Source organism: Euphorbia lathyris, chromosome 8 (genome assembly GCF_963576675.1).
Source record: "Euphorbia lathyris chromosome 8, ddEupLath1.1, whole genome shotgun sequence".
NCBI lineage: Eukaryota > Viridiplantae > Streptophyta > Magnoliopsida > Malpighiales > Euphorbiaceae > Euphorbia > Euphorbia lathyris.
The window spans coordinates 53,852,847-53,876,560 of NC_088917.1; the positions used below are offsets into that span (position 1 = coordinate 53,852,847).

Consider the following 23,714-nt stretch of genomic DNA (forward strand, 5'->3'; position numbering starts at 1 on the left):
TAAAAGACATCATATTTTTATATGTATATATAATATTTTTTTCAGACTAGTTTTAGCCCTTTTTTTACTAAAATTAAAAATACCATAAAATGTTAATCAAAATTGAACTGAAAGTATAAATAAACGAAAGTGAAAATATCATAAAATATTGATAAAGCCGAATTGAAAATATAAAAAAATGGAGCCAAAATTTTATTTCCATCGAAGGATTGATCGAATTGGGAATTGGAATTTCAAGAGGATCTAATTGATGTTTATTAAAGTATAAATTAGAGTCGTAATTAATTTTTAAAGTATAGGTTAGAGAGTAAGAACTTTAATCTAATAATAAATGAAGTTGGCTACCTAGTTATTGTGCTTTCATTTGTCAAAGTGTTTAGGTTGGTAAATTCAATTAGACAAACCATCTTGGATTAATGCCTATGTTTAGATTCTGCCACCCCATTTTGTTATGTTACAGGCTATGTGTATGTGTAGCTTTTGAGTACCAATTGGTAAGAATTTATTATGTGTATGTGTAGCTGCCAAACGCAGAAGTTGATATATGCAAAATTTCAAAACTGCTGAATAAGCTTTTGAGTACTAATTGGTAAGAATTCATTATGTCTAGCGACCAAACACCTAAAGATGATATATGTAAAGTACAAGATGATAATATATAACAACATATCTATGCATTGAAACTGAAAATTCTGAGATTGAACAATGGAAAAGCGTGTAGCCATCATCGGAGCAGGAGCTAGCGGCCTTGTTGCTTGTAAATACTGCCTGAAAAAAGGATTTAAGCCAATTATATTCGAAGCTGATTCAAGAATTGGGGGAGTTTGGGCGCATACACTTGACTCAACTCGCCTTCAAAATACAAAACAAGTATATCAGTTTTCTGATTTCCCTTGGCATCCCTCTGTAACAGATGTGCATCCTACTCACTCTCAAGTCCTTGATTACCTGGAATCTTATGCTCGACATTTTGGAATCTTGTCTTGCATTAGTTTTAATTCCAGGGTAATTGGTATAGATTATGTTGGTGAATCTTTTGAAGAAATGAAATCTTGGGATCTTTTTGGTGGAACTGGGCAAGCCTTTGGCTCCAAAGGGAAATGGCATATCAAAGTGCAGGACACTAAAAATTCTGAAATTAAGGTATTTTCAATTCTTTCTTATGACCCAGGAAGAAAATATTAATTCCATATTTATCTTGACAAAGGACTAAATTTGAGCAGGATTACGAAGTTGAATTTGTGATTCTATGCATTGGACAATTTAGTGGGTTACCTAACATTCCAGAGTTTCCTGAAAAGGAGGGTCCAGAAGTGTTCAAGGGAAAAGTAATGCATTCAATGGAATTCTCTGCTTCAAAAAATTTGGGTACTTGTAAATTTGTCCGAGGAAAAAAGGTTGCAGTAATTGGTTCCCATAAGTCTGCAGTTGACATTGCTGCAGAATGTGCCAATATTAATGGTATGCAAATCATTGATCAAATTTTCTGAATCTATCAAAATCAATACCTTATTTTGGTTGGATGATGAAAAATTCAGGAAGCAAGTATCCATGCGCAATGGTTCAAAGGAGTGCACATTGGTTTCTTCCTAGTGGTTATCTCAGTGGACTTCTGGTGGGTTTCTTGTATAGGAGTCGCTTTGCAGAAATTCTGGTTCATAAGCCTGGAGAAACTGTTCTGTATAGTCTTCTGGCCACTTTGCTCTCTCCCTTGGTAACTTCTGTTAATTACAACTCTCCATTACTTGTTTGTTTTAAACTTTTTTGGCATATATAATGATGAAATTACAAATATGCAGAGATGGGGAATTTCAAAAATCATGGAAAACTACATTAGGTGGAAATTTCCATTGAAGAAACATGGTATGCTACCCAAATTAAACTTTAGTGACGATATGTCTTCATGTCAGATATCTATGCTGCCAGATAAGTTTTTTGACAAAGTGGAAGAAGGTAGCATCATCATCGTTAACAACTCACAAAGTTTCAGGTTCTACAAAGAAGGTCTCATTATTGATGGACAAAAGCAACAATATTTACAAACAGATCTTGTCATATTTGCCACAGGATTCAAGAGTGAGGAAAAGCTCAAGAATATTTTTTCCTCTTCAGTATTCCAGGATTGGATAAAGGCAACTTCTCCGGATCTCCTTTACAGGTTCGTCGTTAATTACTTGCTCATCTGACAGAATCCGAAACTTTATGTTTGAAGTCACATTTCTGTAGTTTAAGAAAATTGCAAACTTATCAAATCTCTTAATGAATTGACATGGTTGGTATTTTGTGCAGACGAATTCTGAATCCGCGAATACCTCAAATGCCGATTGTAGGATACAGTGAGAGTTTCTCTCATTTGGGTAGTTGTGAAATGCAAAGCCTATGGTTAGCAAATTTTCTGGATGGGAATATTGAGTTGCCTTGTATAAGAGATATGGAAAAAGAGGCTAAAATGTGGACAAATAAAATCAAGCAATCTATTGGACACTACTACAAGAGAGCTTGTATTAACAATATTATTATATGGTATAATGACCAACTTTGCAAGGATTTGGGGTACAAATCTAAAAGGAAAAATGGCATCTTCGCTGACTTGTTTACTCCCTATGCACCAGCAGATTATGCTACTAATCTCACACACTAGTGACATTAAAGAGTCATTATTATGTTAAAATTGAAGTTCTGATAATACATCCATTTTGTTGTTCTGTTTCTTATCTTTTTTATTCAAATGTGAAACAATATATAGAAAATATTAAATAAAATAATTTCTTATAAAGCTTTGTATGAAAACAATTTTCATTACAGAAAATAATGGTGTTTGTGACAACAATATATTATCACACTCTTCAATAGAATATGCCGTCAGTGTGACTGAATCGAATAAAGATGGTTGCTAAATCCTTGTAGCTAAAATTAGACTACCATTTGCAACTGAACTGTTGCAAAATTTGTGGCTAGATAATTGGGCACAGAGTAGCTTGATTATTTGTTCACGAGTTTTGCTCTCCAGCAACTCGTTAATTATGTTCATCAACTTTACTCGTGAATAAACCTCATTAATTATGTTCACAAGCTATATAGTTTTGTAATCTACAAAATTAAAGTTTAACACAAAAGTATGTAATTTTTCATTTACCCTTTTATACTATTATTAAAAAAATAATGGAACCAAGCTTGTGCACGAGCCTGTTCATAAATATTATTCTCAATCTTGTCGCAACCTTGTAATCAAGCTTGCTCACGAGCTTTCAAGAAGCTCGACTTGTTTACGAATCGAGTCTCAAAATCATGTTTAAGCTCAACTCATTTATAAATCGAGCCAAACAGCTTTTATCAAGCCGAACTATGAGCCGCTTATGAACAACTCGGCTCATTTAAAGCCCTAGTTTCAACACTAATACTAAAAGGGGAAAGGTTCAAAAAGAAACTTTATGGTTTCGTACTTTAACACTTTAAGAACTGCGGAATTTTTTGTGACAAAATAACACCCGTGATTTTCTATGTGATAACTTGCTGGATCCGATTTGATGATCTCCGCCGTAGTTACCTGCAAAACAGAACCGGAGACAGGATCTCCGGGAAAACTCTCCGACGATCAAGTCAGTTTTTGTAGGAGGGTTGGTAAATTGACAATAATATTGTGGGAAAAATGTGAATGTACCTTTCCCCCTTTGGCCTTAGGGCTTTTTATAAGTGTTCTTAAGTAACCGCCGAGGGCGGTTACCCCTTCCAGGCCATGTTCCGAGGGCGGTTACTCCTTTTTAGGTCATGCCCCCTCTCGTGGCTTTCGTGGCAACAAACGTGGTATCGTTTGTCCTGAGTGGGGGTTTTAATGCTCCATTTAGGAATTCGGGGCGGTTACTCACTTCACCCGCTTCCTCTATTCGGGTCCCATCCCATCTTAGACCATGGATCTAAGTATGGGCTGGGCCCGTGTAATGAATTCGGCCCGGTTTGGCTTCGCGGGTCATCACATGCCTCCCCCTTAGTTTGGCAAGAGCCCTTTAGGGTCTTTTTTATAGGAGACTCTTCGTTTTTGTCTGGATTTTCAAAATTCAAAAATTGTGACTTTCCCTTTCCCGTCGTTTCTTTTCCGGCATCCACCTTTTGCGTCGTTTCTCTTCCGGCATCAACCTTTTTGCGTCCGTTCTTCTCTGTGTCGTCTTTCATATGTAAGTGTTCCTTTTCAGAATTTGTACCTCGCTCGATTCTTTACTTCTATTCATTTTCCTTCATCAATATGTCGAACCCTGACCTCGACTTCGCACCGTTCGACGAAAATTACGTCCGCGAGGTCTCCCATGAGGTTGAGGAGATGGTTGATGAAGCTTCAACCAGCTCTCCTGGGTCAGATTCTCATCCCGCCGACTTCCTCCACCTGGCGAATACAACCGATGAGGGCCTAGGTTTTGACCCTAAAAAGTTGATTCCGCCACCTGTCCCAACCCCCCGTTTATTACCGAAGAAGGACAGGTCGGGAAGTCTAGTTTGTCAAGAGACAATTGACGATTTGCGGGAGCAGTATCCTTGGCTCCAAGGCCTCGAAACCCTTATTCCCGGGGAGGATAAAGGACCGGGCGACTACCCAAAGGGGTATTTCACCATTTTCGTCGCCCAGATCATCTGCGGCTTCACGTATCCGCTGGCGGATGAGGTTGCCTCCGTCCTTGGCGGTTACAGAATCGCACCCGGTCAGTTGCATCCCAATGGATGGGCCGATTTAACTCTGGACAAATTTCTGGCGGATTGTCTGGAGGTTCCCTTCTCGCTCAAAATTTTCTCCAAGCTTCATCATTTCAAAAGTTCGGCGGGGTATTTTACTTTCATCCGTCAGAGCGGTTACTATGGTTTTGACGAGAAGCTGAACAAAATCCGCGAGTGGGACCGATCTTATTTCTTCATCAAGTTTCACGAAGGGAATCCGAACTTCCTTCGCCGTTGGGGCCGACCAAATATAAAGAGTTTGAACTTCGGTTACCCCAGTGAGGAAGAATTCGCTGTGATCAAGTTTTTGAAGGGTACTCCTCCCTTTGTATGGACATATGATCAGGCTTTCCACATGCTAAGGAGCCGAGTGGTGATTGCCTATCGCGAGGGGGATCACGTTGTCTATATCCCTTATCGCGTTTTTGTACAAGGTACTTTTTATTTCCAAGTTGATGATTTCTTTTAACCCTTTGCAGGGGTGATCCTTTATCTCAACTCGCTGCAGATCGGGAGGCTAAAGCCCTAGCGAGAAGGAAGAGGCGAATGGAGGGAAACACTTCAGTCGCAGGGGCGAATTCTCCTGGAGGGGCGATTACTTCTATCGAGGCGGCTTCTCCCGCAAGGGCCTCCGTTTCACAAGGTCCAGCTTCTGCTTCCGAGGACCTTCCCTTAACTAGGAAGCGGAAGAATACTGCGGATACAGAGTCTTCTCGTCCCAGAAAGAAAAATGCTTCTGTGTCCCTCACTGTTGGCGGTACACCTGTATCCGCCTCGTCCAAAGGAAAAAGCAGTACACCAATCCATGAGGTATATTGATCTATTCCCCTTTTTACGTTGTTAATTTTTCCTTATGAGTTATCTGCTGTTCTCCTGATCTTTCTCCTTATGCATTCGCAGCCAATTCCTGATATCAGCGGGTGGTGGACTAGGACCTTTGGCATGGCTGTGAGCTTCTCGTGTAGGGACATTGTTTCTTCCATATGCAATGTCCTTGGGCGACTCCCCTCTGCTTCCCGCGTGCGAGAGCAAGTGCCGCTTCCTACTGCTATGGAGGGGATTGAGAAGCGGGCCATAGAGGTATATTGTTACTTGTGATATTCTCTTTCAAGGATCTTGCATTTGTAGTAACCGCACATTTCTATCCGCTCTTATTATCTGCGAATCATCTTTTATGCAGATTATTAACTTCGCGGAGGGTGCTCTCCTAAGGGACGCTGAACGCGCTAAAGAGTTGGAGAACCTTGGTACTGAATTGGCGACTGAGAAGTCGCTTTATGATGATGTCCAAGGGAAGGTAAAGGCTCTTGAAGGTGCTTGTCAGAAGGTTATGAGCGAGAAGGAGGAAGCTCTCAGATCCCTCCAGGCTAAGTCCGACGAGCTGCAAAAGGTCCTTGATGATCTAAATTCATCCAAGGAGGCTCTGGAGATGCAAAAAAAGAAAGCTGAGGAGATTCTAGCCGAAGATGGTGCTCGCATCTATTGGTATGGGGAGCGAATTCATGCTGCTTATGAGCATGGGCATTCAGATCGAGTACTTAACCGCCCCAAGGTTCCCATCCCCGAAAAGGATCTAACTGAGAAGTGGGACAAGCTGGAAGCCGAGGATGCTGATATGGATGAGGTACTCTTCTTAGATTGGCAGAGTTTTCAGAACCCTCCAATTAGCTGCGAGATCCCTACTCAGAACGCGGAAAAAGAGGCACCACAAGACCTTTCTCAGCCTGAGCAAGAGGTACCGCTCTCTGAAGCGGTTACTGATTCGAGGGTTGAGGATTCGCTTGAAGCAGATCCGCCCACTGGAGGAGATGAGGGAGCCGCTGAAGGCGAGGAGGGCCATATGGGTGAAGGAGAGGAAGCTGTAGCATAGTTTGATTTATATCTGGACTGTTGTATGTAACAAACTGCCCGTATATATATATTTTCTTTTGCTTGCCGCTTTACCTATACGTGCGATTGTTGCTTTATTCCTTATTGCCCTTTGTTTTCATACGTGACCCTTGCCCTTTTGCCGACTCCATATTTGTATTTTCTCGTAGTTTAGTTTCGTTTCCGCTAGGGTGGCCAGACCCTTTTTGCAATTTTTTGAGTACTCGTTAATTCGCTTAATTTTATGCCTTATCTTATAATTTTTCTTTCGAAAATAATATAATCATAAGGTTAATCATAAGGTTTTGCGAGTGATGCGTAATCATGCATCCGCCTTTCTTTAATAGGCAACACATTTATGTGCTTTTAAGTTCAACCATAAGGTTTTTGCGAGTGATGCGTAATCATGCATCCGCCTTTCTTAATAGGCAACACATTTATGTGTTTTTAAGTTTAACCATAAGGTTTTTGCGAGTGATGCGTAATCATGCATCCGCCTTTCTTAATAGGCAACACATTTATGTGTTTTTAAGTTTAACCATAAGGTTTTTGCGCGATTTACCCGCCTTTTGTTTGTAGATAACACACTGAAGTGGTTGTCCTAAAAAGGATCCGCACTCAAACGCCGTATGCAATAATTGAATATCTTTATTGATAAAAGAAAAGACTTTTTGTTACATTGGTATATGAAATGTGCGGGATCAAAGCCTCATTAAAACCTTTTATCAGAAAACCCAGTGGGAAAAAACTCATAAAAGGAAAACGAGTACTCGTCATTTCCCTGAACTACCCGGCCCGTTTATATAGGCGCAGATTTTCTAGATTCCAGGTGCGCGGGAGCTTTTTTCCGCTCATTTCTTCTATTTCAAAAGTTGATGGTCCCAGCTTCTTGGATACTCTGTATGGTCCGATCCAGTTGACGCCTAATTTGCCTTTGCCATCTCTGGATTGTATTTTGTCCGCTTTTTTCAAGACCAAGTCGTTCTCGTTGATTATCACTTTTCGCACCCTTTTGTCATGATATTTCTTGATTCTATTGCGGTACACTACCATTCGCATGTAAGCTTTTTCTCTTCGTTCTTCAACAGAATCCAATGCATCTCTAATGTTGATAGGATTTTGTGTGTCGCAATAATAAATTATTCGATCTGTAGGCGACTTGATTTCAACAGGTAGGACTGCTTCGGCTCCATAAACCAGCGAGAAAGGTGTTTCGCCAGTTGCTGCTTTTACAGAAGTTCTGTATGCCCATAACATATGGGGTATCTCATCCGCCCAACCTGTTTTTTTATCACCTAGCCGCTTCTTGATACCTTGAATCATGGCCCTGTTGGTAACCTCTGTCATACCATTCGATTGGGGATGGTTTACGGAAGAAAAATGATTCTTGATCCCCATGCTTTCGCAGTATGCTTTGAACTTGACACAGTTGAACTGGGTGCCGTTGTCAGTTATAAGCTTTTGCGGGATTCCAAATCGCATGATAATGTTCTCTCGTAAGAACTCGATCATTCGTTCAGGTGTTTGAGCGGTTACTGCCTCCGCTTCTACCCATTTGCTGAAGTGGTCAACTGCGACTACCAAGTACTTCCTTTTCTTTGTCGTTTCTGGGAATGGACCCACTATATCGATTCCCCATGTTGCGAATGGCCATGCCGTCATTATAGAGATTTGTTCGGCTCCGCGAACGTGCTTTTCATTCGCATGGATTTGACAGCTGTGACATTCCGCTACCATCTTCTGGGAATCCTCCATCACCTTTGGCCAATAGTATCCCATTAACTTGACCTTTCTTGCCAACGCCGCGGATGCTTCATGTGCGCCGCACATTCCTTCATGGAGTTCTCGCAGTACGTAGTCTCCTTCATTGCGGCTAACACATTTCAACCATGGACATGTATATGATTTTCGATACAAAGTTCCATCTCGAATTGAGTATCTCGCTGATTGTCCAATTAGCTTTCTGGCTAGGCTTTTGTCATCTGGCAAATCTCCCTGCTCCAGATATTGGCGGATAGGTATCCGCCAATCTTCATCATCTTCCAGCTCTTCAATGACCATAATCTGATCGACTTCAAATGCTGGTACGGATCTTATCTCCAAATTGCATGCTTTTTGATTCCATGGTTCTCTACTCGCCGCTGCTTTTTCCAGTTTATCAGCCTTTGTGTTTTGGCCTCTTGGAACATGCACCATTTCCCAGACGACTCCCTTGTGTGTTAAGTCCTGCGTCAATCTGCCGACTATCTGATGGTATTTGACCAGATCTTCTTGTTTCACCAGATAGTTTTTTGTGATCTGATTTATCATGAGTTTAGAATCGTTGTAGATCACCACTCTTTCTGGCGTAAGTTCATTAAGCAGCTTCAATCCGCATATCATTGCTTCATACTCTGCGGCATTATTGGTAGTTTTGAAAGTTAACTTTGCCGTATAGTACAGGCGAATAACCTCTAGGCCTTTGATGACGACTCCCAGTCCAGCCCCATCTGTGGATAATGCCCCATCTATGAACATGCTCCACTCTTCTTTTTGTGCCTTTGGACGTTCATCTTCATCCCACGTGAATTCATTCACGAAATCGGCAAGTACTTGACCCTTTAGTACTGGTCTTCCTTCGTAGCGAATATCGAATTCCCCCAGGCGAATTGACCATTCCATTAATCGGCCGGATGCGTCAGGTTTCTGCAGTACCTTCCGCATTGGAATTCCGGTTCTCACAATGATAGTATGCGCCTGAAAGTATGGTTTTAGCCTAGCCGCCGTGGTTATCACCGCGAGAGCCATTTTGTCCAACTTCGAATACCGAAGTTCTGCATCCTTCAAGACCTTGCTCACATAGTACACTGGATATTGTTGGCCCTCTTCTTCTCGCACCATTACAGTGCATATCGCCATACTGGTGACGGATACGTAAAGAAATAAATCTTCTCCGTCCTCCGGCCTGCTCATTAAGGGCGGATAGCATAGCAGTCGCTTTATACCCTCAAATGCCTCTTGACAATCCGGCGTCCATTCAAAGGACTTAGATTTTTTGATGGCATTGTAGAAAGGTAGACATCTTCTAGCCGAGCATGATATGAATCGCCCTAATGCCACCAACCGCCCATTTAGTCTTTGTACTTCTCTTACGTTCCTCGGAGTTTTCATCTCCATTACTGCTTTAACCTTCTCAGGATTCGCCTCAACTCCCTTGCCACTAACAATGAAACCCAGGAATTTTCCTGCCCTTGCTCCGAACGTGCATTTTTCTGGGTTCAACTTGAGGCCATATTTGATTAGCACTTCCAGGATTTCTTTGATATCCTGCGGGTGGTCTCGCATCTTCTTGCTTTTGATGATCATGTCATCTACGTAGATTGAGAAGTTCTCGCCTGACTTGTCTGAAAATATCTTGTTCATCATCCTCTGGTATGTTGCTCCTGCGTTTTTCAATCCGAAGGGCATCACCTTGAAGCAATAAGTCGCCTGATGAGTTATGAATGATGTTTTGATTTCATCCGCCTTCTCCATGGGTATCTGGTGGTAACTGGATTTCACGTCGGTGAACGATAAAGCTTCAAATCCTGCAGTTCCATCTACCAATATATCAATGTTAGGTAGCGGATACATATCCTTCGGACAAGCTTTATTCAGATCCTTGAAGTCGACACACATTCTGTACGTTCCATTTGGCTTTTTGACTAGCACCACATTGGCTAGCCACTCCGGATAGGTGACTTCTCGAATTGCATCTGATTTTAGCAAATCCGCCACAGCTTTTTCAATCGCCTTCTGCCGCTCTGGAGCGTGTCCTCTCTTTTTCTGTCGCACTGGGGTTGCACCTTTGTCCACATTCAAACGATGGGTTGCTATATCTGGACTTATTCCTTTCAGCACTTCATTCGGAGCGGCGAATGCCGACTCGCATTGGATCAACACCTCGGTAATGGCTTTCTTCGTTTCCTCGGGGAGTCCTGCCGCTATTCGTACATTCTTGTCATTTGAGATGGCGAATAGTTCTGTTTCTCCTAATGCTTCTGCCGGCAACTTCTCATCAACTTTATCCTCTTCACCTGGCTTTGGTTCAAGTGACAATGTATAGGCTTGTTGAGATACAAGTTGATCACCTTCAACTATGACTCGCCCTTGGTGTGTTGGAAAATGTAATGTCAAGTGCTTCATTGAGATGAGTGATTCCGTTTCCGATAGGAACGGACGCCCCAGAATTATGTTGTAGGCCAACGGGAGATCAACAATTGCGAATTCTAGATCACCTCGCCATTTTAGATTCTTATCGCCCATTTCTGCTTCCAACACCACTTGTCCACTTGTTTGAGACGATTGACCTCCAAAACCAGTTACATCCATGAATGTATGTTCCACTCGCTCGTCATTAATTCCCAACTTGTTGAATGCAGTCCGAGTAATAACATTACAAGAACTGCCAGTATCAATAAGGACCCGCTTGACGTCCCATCCTTCTACAGCCATCGTAATCACCAAAACATCCGCATGCGGCTCCGTGATTCGCGCGAATGAGTAATTGAGGGCATCCCCCCTATGCGTGTTGCTTTTTCGCTGTTCACGGCGAGCCCTTTTTGTTGGCGGCTCATAGATCCCGCCAGCTATCATGTTTATCACCCCTTTCTTCTGCTTCTTTTCGGGCCTTGCTTCTCCCTCATGCGGGAGCGTTATTTTCTCATCAATCGTTTTTTTCTTACGAATTGGCCTAGCTTGCCCCTCTCAATCAGCTTTTCTATTTCCTTCTTCAGTTCATAGCAATCGTTCGTGTCATGGCCGTTCAATCTGTGGAACCTGCAATATTTGTTAGGATATCGCCCCAAACTAGTTCGGCCTTTCGCCTCGGGGAACCGCACATCCTTCTTCAGGGGGTTCTTTTCGATCCAAAGTAACACCTCCTGGCGAGTCGTATTCAATGGTGTTTGATATCCTCCCGCTTGAAAGGAGCGGTCGCCTCTGCGAACAAAATTACCCTTGGACTGGGTCTGGCGTCGATTGTCCGAAGTGGATCTAGCAGCATCTCTCTCTCTCCGGGTTTGAGCTCTATGTTCTCTGTTGACATCGTCCACTTCCATGAATTCCTTTGCTATCTTCATGAGTTCGGCCACTGTGCGCGGCTTGTTGCGGATGATTTCCTCTCGCATGCTCCAATCCGTGGTTCCATCCGCCATGATGTTGCGGATGCTCACGATATCCGGGTTCTGCAACCGCACCAGAATATCGTTGAATGCGACAACAAATTCCCTTAGGGAATTATAGTTCCTCTGTTTGATCTCCTTCAGCTGCCTATCCGTCACATCTGCCGCTTTACAGCCCACGAACTTGGCACAGAAATCACGACTGTATTGATTCCAGTTGTGAATAGATTCAGCAGGTAAAGACCGAAACCAATCAGATGCCGCTCCGCCCAAAGTGGTCGAGAATAATCTGCAAATTATACTTTCACTCGCTCCCGCAACATCCATTAATTCTCTGTAGTTCCTGACATGAGCCTCAGGATCAGAATTAGGATCCCCATAGTATTTAGGTATCGCCGGGGCCTTTATCCTGTGATCTGGTATAAATTCTCACAACGACAGAGCAAAAGGCGAATCACTCTGCACCTCTGCTCTCGCCCTAGGCGTGTACCCCATTCGCTCCATCATGTTCCGTAGTTGATCTTCCAACTCAAGATTGGGTATTCGCCGAACCTCTTCCATCCGCTGCTGGTGAACTCTAGGTGGCATCCACCCGCCAATTGATGTTGAGATTTGTTCTCGCCGTGGTTCTAGCCGTCGTCCGGTTATAGGATCAAAGTTCCAGGTGTGCTCCTGCCCAAACGTATTCGCCCCAGACGCCATTAATTCTGAATGCCCGTTAACCAAGGGTTCCGTGTGTTGTAGTGGAAGGATTCCTGGTATTCCCGATGTCGGTTGGGATGTTTGCCAGGTCGGATGGATCGTCATACTAGGATCGTGGTACGAGTAGTTACTTGGATGGCTGCGTGGGTTCATGCGACTACTCTGACCTATCTGGGTTAGCTCTCGAGATGGCTGTGGAAGCGCAGATATGGCGGCAGTAGTCGATGGTTGTGTGGAGACAACAACAGGTTGTTGAGGAGCAGCCGCCACAGCGGTATTATGATCGGCCATTGCGGTTAACAAACTAATCATTCGATCCCCCGCCGCTTGGCTCATATTTGAAGCCAAGACTTGTCCTGCCATTTGCACGAAATCGCTATTGGACATCTCCATTTCATTTTGCACTTGAACCTCCAATAAGGGACTCAATTGTCCCGAAGGGCTTGACGAGCTAGGCACCACAGGCTGCGTACTTGCAGGTTGCGAATTCGCAATCCGTGGACCCCTTGAGTTCATACTAGTGGATCTGGTTGTAACGCCGGTCGTTCGTGATGGTTCTGACATGTTCTTTGTGTACCTTTAACCAAATGTTGGTAAAAAAGGTCCACGTTCACCGCACCAATGATAACTTGCTGGATCCGATTTGATGATCTCTGCCGTAGTTACCTGCAAAACAGAACCGGAGACAGGATCTCCGGGAAAACTCTCCGACGATCAAATCAGTTTTTGTAGGAGGGTTGGTAAATTGACAATAATATTGTGGGAAAAATGTGAATGTACCTTTCCCCCTTTGGCCTTAGGGCTTTTTATAAGTGTTCTTAAGTAACCGCCGAGGGCGGTTACCCCTTCCAGGTCATGTTCCGAGGGCGGTTACTCCTTTTTAGGTCATGCCCCCTCTCGTGGCTTTCGTGGCAACAAACATGGTATCGTTTGTCCTGAGTGGGAGTTTTAATGCTCCATTTAGGAATTCGGGGCGGTTACTCACTTCACCCGCTTCCTCTATTCGGGTCCCATCCCATCTTAGACCATGGATCTAAGTATGGGCTGGGCCCGTGTAATGAATTCGGCCCGGTTTGGCTTCGCGGGTCATCACTATGTTAGCAAAAAAAAGATACATGTGATCACTTGACAAAATGATACATGTGATCACTTGTTCTAAAGTGTATGCTTAAGAGAATAGGGAAGTTGCTAAGCCATATAGGGTTGTAATGATAACATATAGGTTGGTCGGAAGCAGGCACTAATGGTGTAAGGTGGATGGTGAGTGACGTCAGTGCTAGGAGGATCAATGGATTTCAGTCAATGATGACTGGCGGTTCAGTATGGTTGAATCATAACTCTCAATTTGGCAGTGGCATAATTAGTGGAGATTGACTCAAGGAGAATAGTTTGGGTTAATCAAATGGCATTTGACGAAATAATAAGTAAAGGGAATATTGAAAAGAGTAAGACAGTTAATACTATTTTAAATGAGGAGGTGGTTATACTGGATCCAAAACATAGAAGAATTGAGGAATAATTAAAGGAAGAGACATTTTCAAAAATTAAAAAAGAAATGGAAGTGGGCTCAAAAAACAGGCCAAAGGTGGGCTCTGCTGGACAAGCGTGCCTATCATTATGAGTATCCTTGATTGAAACTATCGCGGGCTGGGCAACCTATGGTAGGTTCATGTTCTATTGAATCTTGTCTGGGTTAGTAAGCATGTGAAATGAAATTATTTACCTCGTGTTGGAGAAGCTCTAGAATCCAGGAAGCACTTAGTTGGTTAAAAACAAGGGAGTTGATGGATATATTGTTGAGACAAATGCTAAAGTTGTGGTGACCGATCTTGCCCAACCTTCTTTTTGATGTCCTTATAGTCTGGTGTTAGATGGTTGCAGGTGGTTGTTAGGTTCTTTTAATGATTTTTTTATGTCAGTTTTTGTTAATTGTTCTGCGAATATAATCGCTCATGATCTTGCTATTCTAGGTCAATACTTAGGGCGTGGTCTGGTAGGGGGGGGGGGGTGGGGGAAACCCAAGCTAGCGGTCTTTTCCCACAGGTAAGGGATAAGTGTACCCCGATGTATCAAGTAATAAATCTGGTTTAGTCCAGGTATTGAATCCACGAGATTTATACCTACAAGTATTAAACTACTCGGTTCTATTTGTTATCTAAGCGGTGAATACTTTAGCTTTGGGTTTGGATGACAACTATAACTACTCCTACGCTATGGGTGAAACAGACTTGTATAGTTCAAACTCTAATGACGTGATACGGGTAATGATAAGTTACAACATATAATAAATACTATTTCAGAACATATACGAGTAATTGTTTACTCTTGCAAAGACGACTACGTATAAACTGACCAACCTCGTGAAGTGCTAATATCATAGCTCCCTCTTAAGGCGATTCTAATTCTTAGGATCAGAAACTAGGGCCTGTAAGTTCTGTGGCTTGTCAATTCCTACGGTTTCCGGGTTGTCGATTCCGATAAGGCAACACCTATATGAATCCTAATGGATTTTGGAGTTTGTAATCAACCTACGCAATAATCAATTATCAATATCAAAGCAAGTAATAAATAATAACACGTATAAAGAAACTAAAATTGCAAATCATATATTATAACTGTGGAATGCGCAAATGCGGAATACAACCAAGCCTAGTACATAGGAAGAGTGCAAGTTAATTAACAAGTAGGAATGGAAGAAGAATCAGTCCTTAGAACTAGCTAACCGGACTCAAAGCCGTCTCTCAAGACATGGAGGTGGAACTCTCAAGCTTGGAGAATGCAGATGGAATGGAACTTCGATGGAGTAACGGAATGATTACACAAGCTCTCAAGGTGGTAGAGTTTTATTACACAAAATCTGGATGTCTAAATGAGTGCTAAGCACTCCTATTTATACATAAATCAAGCTCGGAGAATAATCGTAATTATAGAGATTTTTGGGATAGTTCACATTTTCTGATGAAGCTCGGAGAATAATCGTAATTATAGAGATCTTTGGGATAGTTCACATTTTCTGATGAAGCTCGGGGCATAATCGTAATTACAAAAGTCTTTGGGATAGTTCACACTTTCTGTTGATAGAAAAGGGGAATAATGGTGAGGAATGATTTACTTGAGTTAGTTTACATGGACATATAACTTCGATAAATATCCAAACATCACAATTATACAATATTTAGGATCGTATAGCATCATGTCATATTTGAAAAATTATAATGAAACAAATTCAATAAAAAGATATATTAGGAAGCCACTCTTACTTCAACTGAATTTATGCAACACAACAACCAAATCAAACTAAAGAAAGGGAAAATGACTCATTAGCAAAAATAGCCTTATTCCTATTAATCCAAATCCCATAAACACATTAAATCGATTAAAAGCAGAAGAACAAGAAATTCCTAATTGAAAATGAAATCCACAATCATAAGAAATCATTATCAAAAGAACAAGTAATACCTATTTGGGGAAAAAATCTTTATATCATACTTGAAAGCAGAAGACGAGTGAAGAAAACTACATGTTGCTGCCGTTGGGGAAGAAAAGCAGAAGAACAAGAAATTCCTAATTGAAAATGAAATCCACAATCATAAGAAATCATTATCAAAAGAACAAGTAATACCTATTTGGGGAAAAAATCTTTATATCATACTTGAAAGCAGAAGACGAGTGAAGAAAACTACATGTTGCTGTCGTTGGGGAAGAAAAGCAGACTTAGAAGTTGGAAGGAAGGACAGACGGACATGGACGAAAATCAGTGATGATCGATCATTTTAGGGTTTCCAGAGGATTTGAAGATTTCAATTTACTCGAATTGGAGATTTAGGGTTCAATTGAAGGCTTGGTTATCGCGGAACATGGGGCTAAAATGGGATCTTTCACTTAGTTGGTTTAATTGGGGGATTTTGATTTCAATTTTTTCCCTTTCTTCATAATACAACGACGTCGTTCCACACTTAAGTGAAACGTCATCATTTTGTTAAGAAGGAAGAAAACGAAAATTAAAACAAATGCCTTCACAACTCATCTTCAACCTCTAGACCTAAAACACCATGAACGAACCAGAGAATGGAAAGGGGGCAAATCATCAAATCTCAGAAAATTACTACATGGGTTTTTAAGAATTTCCAGATCTCAGTGGGGGAAGTGCCCCCATTACCTCCTATGTAGATTCGTCCGTGGATGAATGATACTATAGTGGTATACATCGATAAATATATTTTCATAAGTGTAGATGATGAACTTATTTTGCAATGTTATTAAAAAAAATATATAATCGCATGACTCAATTTTTACTTATTTAGTACATTTTTTAATATTTTGGATATTTTTTCTTTAAATTTATCAAAAAAAATTGTTGTTAAATAATTGAGTCCGAAGTATTAGGGACTCTGGTTCCGCCACTATCGAGCCTATACAAGGTCATGAGAGAGCTGTTGCAGCAAACTTTGATCTCATCCCTTTTAATAACAATAACATATACAGTAACCATAAATGGAAACAATCACGGTTCCTACTAGCCAGGCATGCAATACCTAAGGTGTGAAGTTATATATATGTTCATAAAATATGCATGCATTGTGCTGCCGTATTGGTATTTTCATAACTAAACTAACACAACTCTTCTTTAATAGTATTTTAATAGCTCTTATTAGCTTTTCATATACATATCATTTTCTTAATTAGGCTGAATTAATGAATTTGAAGTTATTTAGACGGTTTCTTAGTTTAATTCTTAAATTAAAATTTGAGGGATAGAATTAAAAATTAGTTTTAATGGTTTTTTTATTGCCTATTCAAATAATTAAGAGCTTTTTAATTCTTTCTATTAATTGAGACTTCTCCCTCCACTGTGTCTAGATCTGTCCATGGATCCGGGTATCTGCTCGGCCCGCTCAGACTCGTGTTTTTTGGACCGGGTTTAGACAATGCTAATCGATGTTAGGCCCAGCTCGGTCCAGATGCGCTAAAACCCGCCTATTTTTTGGGCGGACTTGGGATTAATAAAAATAACACGGACCGACCCATCCCGGCCCGCCTATTAATATTAATTAATAAATTTTATATATTTATAAATTTATATATTAAATATTTATTTTCAAGTATTAAATTTTATTTTTTATATTTAAAAAATTATGTATATATGTTTAGGTGGGTTTATATGGCTTGGGCTTGCGATTTGATTTTTAAGCCTAAGCCCAGCCTGCCTAAATTACTAGTGGACTGAGCTTCGACGGAGGATTTCTATAGAAAAGACCGTCTGGCCCGGTGCGAGCCCGGCCCAACCCGACCCATGGTCAGGTCTAACTGTGTCTACTTATTTCATTCTTTTTATTAATAATTAATAATTTTAATGATAAAATAATAAATGACAAGTGAATATGAATATTATTGTTAGATATGATATGTATTAATTACTTTTAAATCACCAATAGTCAATTATTTATATTATTTTTAGAAGATCATTAAAAGTCTCCCCAAAAATTTGAATTGGTTCTTCTTATTTATTGTTTTATTTTGTTTTGTTTTTAATAACAAGTACAGCAAGAAAATGGTAAAGAATCATACCTCACAGAATCAATGAAGAAATACAAACGACTATAATGAGCAAAACAAACCATAAAATGTATAAATAACAAAAAAAAAAATATATATATATATATACTTCTTGAAAATCAAAATCCGTAAAACTGCAATCCAAATCGGCAAAAACAATCTTCTTATTTATTGTTAATTAATAAAACAATAATTTATTTATTTTCTTGGAAAACAAAACAATAATTTATTGATTATAGAAAAATGAAGATAAATACTAAATGAATTTGAAGTGCAAATAAACAAGGCAACGTTTGTCCCAGCATTCCCACAAAGTCTGGAAAGCAAAAGTTAGAAGGAATAGAGCGCGAAACTAACAGACAACTCAACTAAGAAGAAGAAGAAGAAGAAACTGCAAGGATTTGTGTGTATACTCTGCTATCTGTTTCATGGCTATGGCTTCTTCCTCTCTTCATCCACTACAACAACAATCTTTCTGCCCCAAATTCCCTCGTCTCTCTCGCAATTGCCCTATTTCCCCTTCTCGCCTCCGCTTTTCCTCTCTCCGCTTCCCATCCACAATTCGCGCCTCTTCTGCTGTTGCTTTTCAATCAGTACAAATTCTACCTTAGTTTTCATCATTTTTCTGTTTCACTTCTCGTTTCCACTCTGTGTGTGTTTTTAATACTTTCGATGGTTGTTTGGATTATTCGATTCGATATGTGCGAGTCTGTTTGGTTGCTGAGAAAAGCAAATTGCTAACATTACCATTTTGACTTTCCGTTTTTTTCCCCTTTTAAATAGGACTCAAGTTCATAGAAACTTTTTTAGTTGTTTCCTTGTGGATTCTTTACTTGAAAATGATAGGTTAGCAACCCCTAAGTGGAATTCATTAGTGTAGTGTTTGAAACCTTGAGGTATGCAAATTGGAAACATCGTATATTATATGAATTAGGCCTAATTGTAAACTGTGAACTTGGTTTATATTATAATCTTGCTTTATCCAGGGGAATTTATTATCCAATTAACGCTTAGTCGTCCTATTTTGGGCAATAAGATGCTGATGAGTTCTAATTTACATTAGTAGACTGAATTTTTGGGCCGAGGCAGAAACAAATCTACTTTCAAATACACTTCTCCTGCAATGCAGAAATTTGTTGATGTATGCTAAGTACAATAAGGAGAAATATTTTTTCACCCCATATTATATCTAGCTTTCTTTATTCAAATACGTAGTTTGATAAAGATTTCTGGTTCCAGGATTTAAACTCACAGCAAAGTCAAACTTTGGAGGCTGACCCTTTTGCATGCCCGGTATGTTATGAGCCTCTGATAAGAAAAGGTCCTCCTGGTTTTAATTTGTAAGTTGGGGTCTTTTTTTGGCATAAATGAACTTATTGTTTCTTTTCTTCTTTATCTTTTAAGTTTTCTCTAGTGGCTTAAATAACGGCTATAGAATCTTCAGGTCAGCAATATACCGCTCTGGGTTCATGTGTAAGAGTTGCAACAAAACATACTCCAGCAAAGATAACTATCTGGATCTTACAGTTACTGCTGGAATGAAGGAATATACTGAAGCCAGACCTGTTAGGACTGAGCTATTCCGGTATGTATGATTGATGTACACAGTCTATAATATTAACATTTCCAGTGAGTTTTAAATTCTTGCATGTACATGTGAATAAAACTTCACTTTCTATAACCTGAAATAGCATTTGTTCCATGCCTTATGACGTATCTTTCACATCTTACTTTCCATTATGGGTCTACATGCTTCAAGCTTAGGGGAAATTCGCGTAGGGAGGTCTGTCACAGATTAGTATAAAGCTATTATTGGGCCTTAACGGTCAGCTTAAGCTTTTGGTTCAATTGGTTTCTTGACATCCATTAACTAGAGGAGGACTTATTTGTTTTGTTTTCTAAACCTAGCTTGCTATGATAACTAATAATAGTAGTGCATTTTTTACGTTTTACAACGCCTTATTTTAGAACAAAATATTATCTTATTCTAGTTGTTGAACTTGTAGGAGCCCAATCGTTTCATTCTTGTACGAACGTGGATGGCGTCAAAATTTTAGGCAAAGTGGCTTTCCTGGTCCTGATGAAGAGGTAACCCTTCCTTGGCTTGTCTAAATAATTGAGTATACTAAGATGTTTCGTATTTGATTTTCTATTGAAGTTTTAACTTCAATAGTGTGGAAAGAAAGTCTGTTGGAGTAGAATGCCATTTGCATCTGAGGAAATTAAAACAATATAAAGCGTATACTGTTCTTTCCTTATGTTGAAACTCTGTTGTAAGTAGCCTTCAACCTCATTTCATATGCTATAATAACTTGGTATATATTGTCATGAATGCAGTTCAAAATGGCTCAAGAGTATTTTAAACCAGCACAAGGTGGTCTGCTTGTAGATGTTAGCTGTGGCAGTGGATTGTTTTCCAGAAAATTTGCCAAATCTGGGACATATTCTAAAGTCATTGCCCTTGACTTTTCTGAAAACATGCTTCGCCAATGTTATGACTTCATTAAGCAAGACGATACTATCCCTAATAAGTAATCTTCATTTTCTAGTCTTCTTTAAAAAAAATTAAGAATCAAAAATTTAAAGATCACTGATGGTTAGAACTAATTTATTATTTCTTCTCATTATCCAGGAACCTTGCTCTTGTTCGAGCAGATGTTTCAAGAATTCCCTTCCCATCAGGTTCAGTTGATGCTATTCATGCTGGTGCAGCCTTGCATTGCTGGCCATCTCCTTCAAATGCTGTAAGTTACCTTTATCCCTCTGTTTTGCAGCTGCATGTTTGGCATACACAGCCTCTCAGATATCCCTGAAAGATCCCAGTCAGCAAATCCTAGTATATTTTGAATATATATAAGTTAATGTCATCATTTCTCACAAAATCCTTGTCTAACAAAATGTGTCATTTTGATGTTATTGTCTTCATAATAGTTGGTCTTGCCCTTCGTGATATCCACACAGGAGAATCTTTTCCATTGTGCATATATATTATTATAGGAGTAGGTACGGTTTGTTGAGAAAACTTAGAAGAGATTACTGGTTTCCTCTATTCTGGGACTTTTTAAATGACCACCGATTTGAAAACGAGTTAAACGTTCTCTTCATGAGGACTAAGTTTGAATATCATCCATTCCCTGTTAATGTTTCTTCTATAGCAACTAGAAACTATAGTTCCCTTCTGTTTAGTCATTCAGACGAAATTTCAAAGTGAATTCAAGCTTTGAATAGCAGAGAATGTTTGTTACACCAAAATTAGAACCTGGAAATACAAGTTCATTAAGAAGTACTTGCTCTATGACTTTTGATACGAACAGAAATCATGGTCCAGAATGCAGATATGCAGACTGGAGCGAATAATAAGCTGAAGCAAATTAGTATGCAGAGATAACTGGCACAGAAGACTGCAAAGGAGAAATAGTTTAATGTTTGAGGACCTAATGGATGATATCTTCATCACAACTGAAACAGGAACTAAAAGGAAATTTTTACCATGTGACAAACTTTTATAGACGACACAGATTAGTTGGTCATGACCTTCAAAATTTCCTCTCAAATTTATGAGTCAAGCAGATATTGCATAGACGAGAGCAGCAAGTACCTAAATATTTAAGTGAAAAGTACCTGCAATGCAATTATTTGTTTCAGTCATGTTAGATAAACATAATGTTTCTCTGCATATTTTTGTCATGAAACAAACAAATAGTCAGCGGAAAACAGTTTCTGTAGGGGTTGGTTTTGAGAACAATAGATGTCAGTCAAGTTTTGCAGAGAGTAGATGCACATTGGCATTTGCCTAAAGATATATGTTGTTTTATTTGCATTTAGCATCTGAATTCAGTTATGATCTTGAATAGGTTTTCACAAAATTGATTATTTATATAGTTTAATTAATGGGATTCTCTACATTAGATTGCTGACATCAGCCGAGTTCTGCGAAGTGGTGGAGTCTTCGTCGGAACCACTTTTCTTCGACACAGTGAAGGCACTCCTTGGGTAGTGCGGCTTATCAGAGAGGTAATACTCCTTCCAATTGAAGAATTGTACATTGATGTTATAAAGATGGAATAATTGGTATTATTAATTTAATAATGTGATGAAATGGCACTAAATGTTGCAGAGTGTGATGAGGACGTATAGCTATTACGTTAAGGAAGAGATAGAAGAGTTGTGCACATCTTGTGGTCTTATCAACTTCCAATGCCAAGTTAAGCAATCTTTCATCATGTTTTCCGCGGAGAAGCCCTGATTCTCTCTTGGGTTTATCATTATACATCAACTATCCATTTGGTTTATAATATATACATATACATCAACTGTATAGAGATACACATTTAAAATGTAATAATAATAATTACTATTATTTTAGTTTATTTATTTTTTTTAAGAAAACACACATCATTAATTTAAGAAGAAGACAGCAAATGCCGATTACATGCATCAAACATAACATGAGGGATGACATTCCCCATAACAAAATGGGAAAAAACTAGTTTTGCTAAAGCGTGAGTTATCCTATTCACACAGTAACTTTCACCTGGGCAATGACTGACCAATTGAATTTGGTTGATCATCATTAGATTTAAGTTTATGTGAATTTAAATTATTATGATGCTTTTAATCTCAATATGCTTTTAATAAGTTTAAATCTAATGGTGATTGATCAATTGATCAGTCACTGACTAGGTGCATGGAGCTTATGAAGAAAGACTTTGAAAGTTAGAAATTACATTCCCCAACAAAGAGATATCTAGAGTAGACGACTGAACAACCAATTGACAATCTGAGAAAATTAACATCTGATGTAAAACCATTGAATTTTTCTCAAATTAAAGCTTCCCGTATAGCTCATGCTTCAGCTAAACTTGAAGTGCAATTGTCAAAAACTTCAGATTTAAAGCCAATCCTCTTTCGCCTGATTCATAGCCAAAAGAAGAACATGGGAAGTAAGCATAGACGATTGAGCATGATGCCATTGTTGTTAGTAACCAAGGGCAGCTAGATGGGTTTTCCATCCATCGTCATTAACCTCTGCACAAGTTGATCTTTCAATTATCATGAACTATTCAAAATTTGTCCCCTCTTCCAATCCACCAACATAAATGCTTTCTAAGAAAAATTTTATAGACACATTGTTGCCGTGTGACCTGAGGTCACGGGTTCGAGTCTTAGGAGCGGCCTCTTGCCAATTAAATTGGCAAGGGAAGGCTTGCCCCCAATACACCCTTGTGGTGGGACCCCTCCCCGGACCCTCGCTCAGCGGGGACGCGTAATGCGACCGGGCCGCCCTTTTTTTTTTTTTATAAATGCTACCCGAAACAAATCCTAGTTTTGTACCAAGTTGCCTGAAAGAAAATCACATTCTCGGAGCGTTGACTTTGCATTCATTGGTAACGTTTAACTTTTATGGAGGTCAAATTAATGGCATGGTGCGTTCACTCCATGTTGACCGGTCATAATTATCGGTTATACACTTTAGTGGGAAGTCGCTAAAAGGTTGTACAGTTTTGTGTACAAAATTGAAAGTTGTATACCAAATTATGGAATAAGACAAATATTGTACATCACATATTAAATTTACCCTTTCCAAAGACCAATTAAAACATTCCAATCAGATTGACGGCTGAGTTTCCGGCTTTAACTACATATTTGTCTTCTAATAGTATTACTCATAGTTTCATGTCCATATACACTTGAACACAATAAGTGTACCGAAAGAAAAAACATAAACATATGCTAGAAACT

The 23,714-nt window shown here is 39.7% G+C and overlaps 2 protein-coding genes across 2 annotated transcripts; both read left to right on the forward strand.

Annotated features, from left to right (window-relative positions):
• The first annotated feature begins 525 nt into the window (after positions 1-525).
• Positions 526-2,776, forward strand: LOC136202264 (probable flavin-containing monooxygenase 1). Its single transcript, XM_065992781.1, has 5 exons — positions 526-1,143; positions 1,224-1,461; positions 1,539-1,714; positions 1,800-2,158; positions 2,290-2,776. Exons 1-5 carry the CDS (start codon positions 706-708, stop codon positions 2,639-2,641), a joined length of 1,563 nt encoding a protein of 520 aa, XP_065848853.1. The 5' UTR covers positions 526-705; the 3' UTR covers positions 2,642-2,776.
• A 15,470-nt stretch (positions 2,777-18,246) lies between these two features.
• LOC136202085 (uncharacterized methyltransferase At2g41040, chloroplastic-like) lies at positions 18,247-22,342 on the forward strand. Its single transcript, XM_065992555.1, has 8 exons — positions 18,247-18,565; positions 19,212-19,312; positions 19,417-19,557; positions 19,979-20,060; positions 20,310-20,503; positions 20,605-20,716; positions 21,882-21,986; positions 22,090-22,342. The coding sequence occupies exons 1-8, from the start codon at positions 18,401-18,403 to the stop codon at positions 22,216-22,218; spliced, it is 1,029 nt and encodes a 342-aa protein (XP_065848627.1). The 5' UTR covers positions 18,247-18,400; the 3' UTR covers positions 22,219-22,342.
• The last annotated feature ends 1,372 nt before the right edge of the window (positions 22,343-23,714 follow it).

What these genes read in the sequence shown, in the direction of transcription:
- LOC136202264 (XM_065992781.1), top strand. Translation starts at nt 706, where the DNA reads ATGGAAAAGCGTGTAGCCATCATCGGAGCAGGAGCTAGCGGCCTTGTT. An exon ending in CTAAAAATTCTGAAATTAAG is followed by an intron (nt 1,144 to 1,223) that starts GTATTTTCAATT and finishes AAATTTGAGCAG; the next exon opens with GATTACGAAGTTGAATTTGT. An exon ending in TCTCCGGATCTCCTTTACAG is followed by an intron (nt 2,159 to 2,289) that starts GTTCGTCGTTAA and finishes TATTTTGTGCAG; the next exon opens with ACGAATTCTGAATCCGCGAA.
- LOC136202085 (XM_065992555.1), top strand. Translation starts at nt 18,401, where the DNA reads ATGGCTATGGCTTCTTCCTCTCTTCATCCACTACAACAACAATCTTTC. An exon ending in GGTCCTCCTGGTTTTAATTT is followed by an intron (nt 19,313 to 19,416) that starts GTAAGTTGGGGT and finishes TAGAATCTTCAG; the next exon opens with GTCAGCAATATACCGCTCTG. An exon ending in GACGATACTATCCCTAATAA is followed by an intron (nt 20,504 to 20,604) that starts GTAATCTTCATT and finishes CTCATTATCCAG; the next exon opens with GAACCTTGCTCTTGTTCGAG.